General features: G+C 35.8%; 1 protein-coding gene across 1 annotated transcript in view; it reads right to left on the bottom strand.

Moving 5' to 3' along the window:
• Positions 1-36: 36 nt before the first annotated feature.
• gas6 (growth arrest-specific 6) overlaps positions 37-10,051 on the bottom strand; it is a 28,444-nt gene continuing 18,429 nt past the window's right edge. Inside the window, exons 9-15 of the mRNA XM_058752453.1 lie at positions 9,894-10,012; positions 9,121-9,310; positions 7,481-7,645; positions 3,296-3,464; positions 2,120-2,262; positions 1,505-1,712; positions 37-637 (exon numbers count right to left, since the gene is read on the bottom strand). Of these exons, the coding sequence (XP_058608436.1) occupies positions 486-637; positions 1,505-1,712; positions 2,120-2,262; positions 3,296-3,464; positions 7,481-7,645; positions 9,121-9,310; positions 9,894-10,012 (1,146 nt within the window). The 3' untranslated portion in view covers positions 37-485. The remainder of the gene's footprint in view (positions 638-1,504; positions 1,713-2,119; positions 2,263-3,295; positions 3,465-7,480; positions 7,646-9,120; positions 9,311-9,893; positions 10,013-10,051) is intronic.

Genomic DNA, 10,051 nt, shown 5'->3' with positions numbered 1-10,051 from the left:
CTGAACATCTGTGGACTTAAAGGACAGAATTCATCATCATAACAACACCATCCACCTTTATTAGTTTTCATCAAGCGTTTCAGTCTCACACACAGAGCAAACATGAACAAAATACAAAACAACAATAATAAAAACAAGATGAACTCAAACGAGGGACTAAAAAAACAATCTCTTCCAACTCAAACTACTGAATGATGATGAAGTTGAGCACCTACATCGAGGCCTGAAGGCCTTTAATGGTAGTTGGGTGTTTTTAGTCATCCTCCTCTAAAGCATTTTACAGTGGCATATGTACAGTTACAGTATTTTACAGCACACTCTCAGTAGCTTGTGTTTGATTGGTCTAATGCGAGTAATACATTGATACGCGGCTCTGTGCTATATGTGCGTGAGTGTGGCGAGGGGTCCGGCTTTACTAAGGCCTTTGTGGATCCGTGGACCGGATCCGGATTAAAGCTCCTCCTGTGCTGGAGCTTCAGCTGCTGTTATTGCTGCGCGTCCACCAGAGGGCAGGAGTGAGAGCGGATGTCGTTGTGTTTGTGTTGGGCCTCGTCCACGTCCAGCAGCTGACCGTTGACCCGCACATCCATGCAACCCGTGTAGAAGGCCGACACCGGAGCGGACACCAGAGAAACATCTGCACAAACACAAAATATTTTTCAGAAAATAAGCCGCGTCCGACTACAAGTCACACCAGGTCAGAACTGCATTGTTCACAGAAAAGTTACATTTTATTATTACATTCAGAAAAAAAATACATTTACAAACAAATATTATGAGCATTAGTGTATTTTAGTTCACTCCAAAACAAATCCTTTAAATTTCACAGTGTTCAGTATAGTGAACTAAAATACATACACTGCAAAATATACATTCTTCCTTAGTATTTATGTCTTGTTGTCTAGTATAAATATCTAAAAATTCTTAAATCAGGATGCATTTACTTGACAAGTAAAACGACTTAAGATATTTTGTCTTGTTTTCTGAAAATATTACCCAAATTTTGTTAGTTTTTGCTTAAAACAAACAAAAATATCTGCCAATGGAGTAAGAAAAATAATCTTGTTTAGGCTTTGAATTAAGATTATTTTTCTTACTCCATTGGCAGATATTTTTGCTTGTTTTAAGCAAAAACTAACAAAAAAACAAGACATTTACTTGTCAAGTAAATGCATCTTAATTCCAGAATTTGTAGATATTTATACAAGAAACAACAAAAACACTAAGGAAGAAAACCTTTTTTTTTGCAGTGTGACTGAAATCAACTAAAATAAAATTTAAAAATATGTATTTAATTTTTTTGCCACATGTCCTTAAACCTTTGAAATTTCCATCACCATAACACAGAGATTCCAACAGAGGGTGATAAAACACTGCCATCACAGAGAAAAAGAAAAACACACGATAATGTGAGACTGACGTAAGACGAGTCGCTCTTCAGTCTCACATTAAAGTGAAATGAAAAATGACGTAAGACTGAAGTGAGACCAATATGAGACATTACCTGGAATCCCTCCTATAAAGGTGCTGTAAGAGGACGTCAGATCCAGAGCGTCTACGTTCTCCGTCATCTCCATCTGTGCGAGCTGCCCATCCACCTCCAGCAGAGAGCTGTTCCCGAACACCGTCACGTTCACAGTGTGTGTTTGAGAATCACACAGGTTCACCGGGACACTGGCCACCACCACGTCACCGAACGACACCAGCACATGCTGCGGGTCACACATCAACACCACATACAGTGCTCATTCATTCATTCATTTAGCCATTCATTGTAATAATCCAGTGAGATCTGATCATCATCAGTCCGTCTGGAATGACATGAAGAAACTGAGACTAAATCCAGAAGAACTATGTCTCAAGACGCTTCAAGAAAGCTACCTGCAAAGCTCCTGAGAAACTCTGCTCAAGTGCAGCGAGGACAAAACCTGCATTTTTTGACAATTTTTACACAAGTGCCTAAATCTTTTAACAGCACTGTAGCTTTGCAGGTAGCTTTCTTGAAACAAATGTAAACTGACATTTCCTACTGACACACTACAGCAAAAGATAGAAATAATTGACTTCAAACCATTTTTTAGCCACACACACACACACACACACACACACACACACACACCTCGGTCCAGTTGAGTGTCCATGGATGATAGTCTGACAGAGAGACGGAGAATGGGACTCTGTCCTGACGAACGAGAGCAAAAAGGACGCCTACGGAGGAGGCGGGACGCAGGGTCACATGAACGCTGAGCGTCTGATTGTCCCCTACGGGAAACAGGGTTATTACAGTTAACCAAGCTAAAACCACTGTAACTTCACATAAAATAAATGTTAAATGAAATGAAAAAATATTTTATTTCAAGCTAGTTAGCCAAAGTAACATTTCTCATTTTCATTTAGTTTAACTTAAGATAACTAAAACTGAACTAAAAAATGAACTATATATATATATATAAAAATAATAATAAAAAATAACACACAAAACCAAACCAAGATAACCAAACCTTTAACTGAAAAAAAAAAGACAATGAAAAACTAAAATCTAATTAAAAAAAAAAAATAATAAAAATTGTCATATTCACCCCCAATAAAACCACATCTACACGTACCAGTGTTAACGAAAACTAAACTATTAAAAATCATTTCTGCTAACCAAAATAAAATAAAATATTAGATGACAAACTTAAACTTATAAAACTAAAAGGACAATTAGAAGTACTAAAATTAATTAAATGAAATAAAAATAAATTTAAGTTAAATAATAGTTTAAAAAACGAATAAAAATCACTAGAATTAAAACAAATTAAAATGAAAACTGAAAATATAAAAATAACAGCCAAAGCAAAATATGAATAAATACTGTATCAGTATATAAATGTGACCCTGGACCACAAAACCATAAGGGTACATTTTTCTGAAAGCTGAATAAATAATCTTTCCATTGATGTATGGTTTGTTAGGATCGGACAATATTTGAAAATCTGGAATCTGAGGGTGCAAAAAAATCTAAATATTGAGAAAATCACCTTTAAAGTTGTTCAAATGAAGTTCTTAGCAATGCATATTACTAATCAAAAATGAACTTTACGGTAGGAAATACACAAAATATTTTCATGGAACATGATCTTTACTTAATATCCTTACTAAGATAACTAAAACTGAACTAAAAATATGAACTAAATGAAAAATGGATAATTTTGAGCCATACAATGTATTGTTGGCTATTGCTACAAATATAGCTGTGCTGCTTATGACTGCTTTTGTGCTCCAGGGACACAATTAATGTATGGTGACACACCGTGGCTGTGGTTGAAGTAGGCGAATCCGTGTCCGGGGTAGAAGGCGCTGTGGTCCTCGACGGTGTAACACTGCATGCGCTCGTTGTGCTGGATAGTGTCCTGAATGGACGTGTCCTCACCGGTTAACCAGCGCCAGTCCTTCATACAGCCGTCCAGTCGAGGGTTAACCTGCGTCACGAACACACGGAGAGAGACGGAGAGCATTCAGATGAGCGCTGTGTATAGAATGTATATTAATTAAAGGATTAGTTCACTTCCAGAATAAAAATGTTTTGATAATGTACTCACCCCCATGTCATCCAAGACAGTGCTGCCAACTAATTTTCAGGGGAAGTTGCTAAAGGAAGGTCTATTTGTCTCTAAAAGTTGCTAAAGTACGTTGTGATGTCATTACGCGATGACGTCATTATGTAATCACCATGCAAAACTGTCACTATATAAAGATATATTTTATATTTGTTAATTTAGACTTGTTCGTAAAATAATACAAATGCATAATATAATATTAAAATATAAATATTTTTAAACGTACATTTTCGAACGATTACAATTTAAGTTTTTTTTTTATTAGCTAGTAAACAAATAAAACTACACATTCTGAACAATTATACTTTTAAGCAGTATATTAGTAGTTAGTTAGTATGCTACACTTTAAGAAAAGTCTGTAAAATAGGGCACAATCCAATAATTTTACGTATTGATTTTTCCAAAGGTTTTTTACCAGCATTTTTAATTACGCATTGTATTTTGTGTTTTCAGGTTACAACGGATAATGTCCTGGAAAATTACTAGTAGCTTTTCCATTTTTCTAGATAATTTTTCTTACGGTGTACTAACTGATCAACAATCGCAGGAACAAGCTACTAGCAAAGTGAATCATAAATAAATAATTATTCAATTATTATTATTATTAAACAATTGCAAATATCAGCTAACTTAATTCACGTAATATGTGTACTGCTAGGCATCTTTGGTTTTCTCTTTTTTTTTTTATTTAAATGGAAAATGCGTGCCTTTCTATTGTTTGAGTCACTTATCAATAGTTGCTAAAAGTTGCCAAATAAATTTTAGAAATATCAAAATTTGTTGCTAGGTGCTTTTGGAAGAAAAATATGCTAGGGTAGTCTGAAAAGTTGCTAAATTTAGAAATTAAGGTTTTTGAGGAAAACGTTGCAGGATTTTTCTCCATATAGTAGACTTCAATGGAGATCAACGGGTTGAAGGTTAAAAATGCAGTTTCAGTGCAGCTTCAAAGGTCTCTACACAATCCCAGCCGAGGAATAAGGGTCTTATCTAGCCATTTCCTAAAAAAAAAAAATACAAATTTATATGCTATTTTTTAACCACAAATGCTCATCTTGCACCAGCTTGACTTCATGCATTATGTAATCACGTTAGGAACATCACGCGCGGTAAGCTCCTCGTCTGTGTACTGCAGTTCAAAAAGGTAGAGTACGGTGAAAAAAATCATTTTCTCCTCCAGCTTCAAAATCATCCGACATAGTTGTTTTTAGGGCTGTCAAAATGGTTGAAAAACTCAATTAAAATTTTGTACTTAAATATGATCAATATTCGAATTATTTTCAAATTTAAAAGGCATAATTGCAGTTAGGGTGGAAAAAAGCTTTTGGCTTCTCTCCTGAGGCCACAAGAGGGCGCATCGAGCAAAATATTACTAATGCATGTTTATTCAAAGCTTCTTGAAAAAAGTGCATAATGTTTAAATTAATGTTTATAAACCATATATAATTAATTAATTTGCTTGAACAATTAGAAACAAAACAGCATTGTGTATAGTTTAATAAAAAAAGGACCGAAAACCAATCGCAAAGAGTACTTTTTTCATTTAAAAGCATGAGATGCAGTGGGAGGGGAAAAACCGCCATAAAGTCCTGAGACATGTTTTTTAAAAGTTGAACTTGCATTAATTTTACATGCTTTCTAAACATGCTTCTCTCTTGTGTGAGACGTGAGTACAGCGCTGATAGATGTCCCTCTAGAAAATGCGATAAATATTCGTTCTGTGTGAATGGCTTGGTTTCAGTTTTGACGTAAACAACATCATAACCGCATTGATGTTCTCTTTTTCTGCAATATTTTAAATGAACAACGCAGCAGCGCCGCATCTAGTGGATTCAACTGGATAAGCTATGAAAAACATTAAAATGCAACGACACCTACATCGTCATCGCATCTCGTGCGCCGCTGATAAGGCCGCCTGACGCACACCTAAAATTAAAATGTGTGGATTTTTATTTTAAATTCGACAAATATTCAAAATTCAAATTTTTTTGACAGCCCTAGTTGTTTTACCTTTTTTGGTAAAGGGCATTTGACTTTCTTTGCACATTCGCTTTGTAAACACTGGGTCGGTGCCTCCGCCTACGTCACTCATGACCTTTCCATCGTGATTACGTAATGCGTGAGGTCGAGCTGGTGCAAGACGAGCATTTGTGGTTAAGAAGTATATAAATGTATTTATTTTTTTAGAAAATGACCGATGGTTTGGCTAGATAAGACCCTTATTCCTCGGCTGGGATTCGCACTGAAACTGAATTATGAACCTTTAACCCGTTGATCGCCATTGAAGTCCACTATATGGAGAAAAATCCTGGAATGTTTTCCCCAAAAACCTTAATTTCATTTCAAGTGAAGAAAGAAAGACATGAACATCTTGGATGACATGGGGGTGAGTAAATTATCAGGAAATTTTTATTCCGGAAATGAACTAATCCTTTAACTCTTTCCCCACCAGCGTTTTTCCCCCAGAATATTTTGTGGTATGAATATCTGAAAATGCAATACATCAAAATAAAGAACAGATCCTCTACCTTTAAACAAAAAAATCTGTTTTATTCTAGCTTCAAGCATTTTTTAATCAACACTTCATAAAATTAATTTAATAAATTTCGCATTTTTATCAAATACTACCTCTGGATCATATTCAGGACAAAGATCAAAGCAAAGATGCAGTAGATGGCTTCCATCAGTATTCCAAAGCTTGCACAGGCCTTTAACACTTTCTGGATCGACACTTCACTCGGTAGCATTAGGCTGTTTTCATTTATACGCGGTTAGTGTTGATGATCACAATTTTTCATATGCATAAGCTTACATATGAGATCGCTGGTTTCCGCGTCTTCCTGGTCTGTGTTTTTGATCGAGTGATTCTAGACTCATTCAGGAGATGCGTAATAGCGCCCCCTAGTGAAAACGCGGAAACCCGGAAAATTCTGTGTTTGGTGGGGAAAGAGTTAATTAATTTATTTTCATGTCAGATTATGATGCTTCTGTTCTACTAACTGAAGGCATTTTAATCAGGGCCAGTATTCACAAAACATCTTAAGGCTAAAAGTAGTTCATAACCCGCTGATTTAAGAGAAAATTTTGCGCGTGTCAGTCCTAAATTTAGGACTAATTTTTGCTCTAAGAGTATTTCACAAAGCATTTAGCACTAAAACTAGCTCCTAAATCTGTGAAATGTTAGGAGCAGTGAAGTAGTCTTAAAATAGCTGTTTCCGGCAACCTGCCTCGGAACGTAAACATTTTAGAAACATTTGACGATAATGAGCTTTTAAAAAGGTATCGCCTCTGGTTTTAAAGGTTATCCCAACTCCAAACTTTCCTTTGATTATATCTTTGTTTTCGTTAACCAGCTGAGCAAGAAGTAACAGCTGTTCTGGTTTTCTTTTACATCTGCATGTCTTGCCATCAGCCATGATTATTCTACTCTGTTAATTAAAAGGCTAGTTATATGCATATTCACTAATTATGAGAAGCATACATGTAAGAGGCTGACAATTAGCTGAACATATACTTGTTTAATTAGTGACACTTAGCCTGCCTTTTAAAATCTATTATTTATTATTATTTTTAAACCTTAATTTGAATATAGCAACATAATATTGCGCTCTACAATATCTCTAAGAATAAATCTCTATCAGCCAATCACTGTGCATAGTTAATAAGCATGCTGACATCATCCATAGCAACGAGGTAAACTCCGCCCCCTTACTCTGAGCTTAAGACTTCTCTCTAATCCTTAATAAAAGTTTGTCTCAGCAGCTCTGTGAATAGGTTTTAAGAGAAAACTCATAGCTGAAATCTTTTACTGCTATTTAGGAGAACTCTTAGTGGTGAGATCAAATGTTTAGGACGATTGGATCACTGCAGATGAAGCTCACCCTGCTAACCAGCCCGTCGTCTCTGAAGGGAACGCCGCCCACCGTCAGGTTGAGCTCATGCATGCCTTTATTCAGCGTGAACAGATCTCCGTTCACTGCGATCTTCATCACCGCCTCCCTGTCAATCTTGATGACAAGGCTCCGCCCCTGTTCCTCCACCGAGATCTGAGCGGACCAATCAGGAGACAGTAAGTCACGTTTATTTCTATAGGGCTTTATACAATACAAATCGATTCAAAGCAGCTTCACAGAAACAAACAGGAAATAACATTTGCAAAATTCATCAATTATGAAATTAATTTAATTTCAGCTGTAAAGCATCTCTACAGAAGACAACAGTGTCATTATTCAGATCAGTTCAGTTTAGTCAGTCAGTGATATGTACATCAAAATAAAAACAACAGCTAAATTTAAGATTTTCTAAGACCTCTTTAAGTGTTTTTTATTTTTTTATTTAAAGAACCTAAATGCCTAGTAAGCACATGATGAGTTGTATTTTTAGACTTTAAAGTGTTGCTATAAATGCAACTTTCAGCAGATCTGCATTACTTTTTTTAAATCACTTAAATTAAAAAAAAATTCATGCAACATTTAATGCAACTTCACGATTTTAAGACTTTCTGCTCCATTTTAAGGCCTTCATTTGTGGAAGGACTTTTTTTTAAAACATGCACACTTAAGGAGTAATAAAAATCTTTTAAGGGTCAATGACCTGATGCTTTTTTATACCTGGATTATTCATTTGTTTAAACAAAAAAACTAAATGCAATTCACACAGACAATGACTAGAACGCATGGTATTTCTGAACAAAAATAATTTTTAATTTCTTTTGGTATTTTTTGTGGGATATGAATTCATAAGGTGGTGTTAAACTTCTGAGAAAGAGTCAAAAATGACTCAAAAGAAAAACCAGAAAGATTTCAGAGAAAAATCTGAAAATTATAGTTTCAAGAGTTTTGTAGTGAAATACACAAACAGACATAATTATTCAGCCTTTTTCTAAATAAATAGTTGTGGAAAAAAATGAGAGAGAACAGGATTGTGAAATGCTGCAAGCCGAACTCGAACCTGCATCTCCCATGTGCTCAATGTGTCATATAGGGATGATATTTTTTATATTAATTTGTGTATTTATTCTTATTTTTTATTAACTGTTCACTTGCCTTTAATCATGTTTGAACTTTGCAGTGGTATTGAAGAAGTACTTAAAATGTACCTAAAGTAATAAACGGAAAGCAAACTATCATTGATATAAAATAAGTGGCATTATTTTTTGTTTGTTTGTGTGTTTGTTCACATTGATGTTAAAATGGCTTTTACAGATTTGTGGCATTATTTTTTATGTAACGCTAAAACACTGCAGGTCATTTTCAGAAGTTGCAGTGATGCTTTCTGTTCCAAGAAAGAATGTGAAACATATATGTATATTACTAATATAATTTTAATTTTTTAAAATATAATTTAAATTGATTTTACACATTTAAAACAATATCGTCTCGCATATCGAATATGGCATTATTTAACAAGGTATCGCATATCACATTTTTCTTCACCATCACACAGCCCTAGTGTCATATGTAAACGGCTGTGTTTCAGTCATGTGTCTGTTATTAGCATGACCCCCGCGGTGACCTCTGACCTTATGCCACTGGCCGTCGTTGACCTGTGGTCCACTGCTGGTCACTCGACTCACGGCTCCATACTTCAGCTGGAGCTCCAACCTCCCATGATGCATCACCAGAACAATCCAGGAGCTGTTCAAGTGGCCTCCAGCGAAGAAGATCACGCCCTCAGGGTCGTAGGTCCTGAGGTCAAACTCCGCCGTGAATCTGAGAGGAAACAGGAAGTCAGCATCAAACGAGACGTCACCGTAACTCTAATTTATCTTTTGGCTCAACAGATTGATCTAAAAAAGTGGCTCTCATTTTCTCCAGTGATGTTTGTTTTATTTGCTTATTTATTTATCAGTCTTTTTCATTTCATTTTTATTAGCTGCACTGCAAAAAAAAGGCTTATCTTACTTATTTCTGTCTCGTTTCTAGTCAAAATATCTAAAAATGTAGTCTTGAAGAAAGGATTTAGCCTTGTTTCCTTGGGGGGGAAAACTAAATTAGGTGAATTTAGCATAAAACAAGTAAAAAATATCTGCCAGTGGGGTATAATTTTACTTGTTTTATGCAAAATTCACTTAATTTAACTGAGACCCTTTATTTTTTCCATATTTGCAGGAAGTGCACTAAAACATCAGTCAGTAAGGTTTTTAGAGCTTTATAAATGAAAACCTTTTTTACGGTCGGTTGGGTTTTAACACTGTTGTTTTTGTATTAAGGTGCGTTTGTGTTTGTTTAGTAATTGGTGTGAAAGGGTATTGATGTGAGACGATACGAGATATTTCAGTGCAGGCGTGCTCACCCGGTCTGAACCCTGCGGCGGAAGCGCAGTCGCACCACAGGAATCCCGCTGAACATGCGTCCGAGGTACAGCGAGTGAGAGTTCCTCCTCATGTCCAGCGACCGGTGGAGCTCGATGGGCTTCAGACACACAGAGAGGAAGATGAGCAAAGCATTCTC

The sequence above is a fragment of the Onychostoma macrolepis genome, chromosome 01 (assembly GCF_012432095.1).
Source record: "Onychostoma macrolepis isolate SWU-2019 chromosome 01, ASM1243209v1, whole genome shotgun sequence".
NCBI lineage: Eukaryota > Metazoa > Chordata > Actinopteri > Cypriniformes > Cyprinidae > Onychostoma > Onychostoma macrolepis.
Note: the sequence above shows the minus strand (reverse complement) of the source record. Positions and strands in the feature narration are given on the sequence as shown.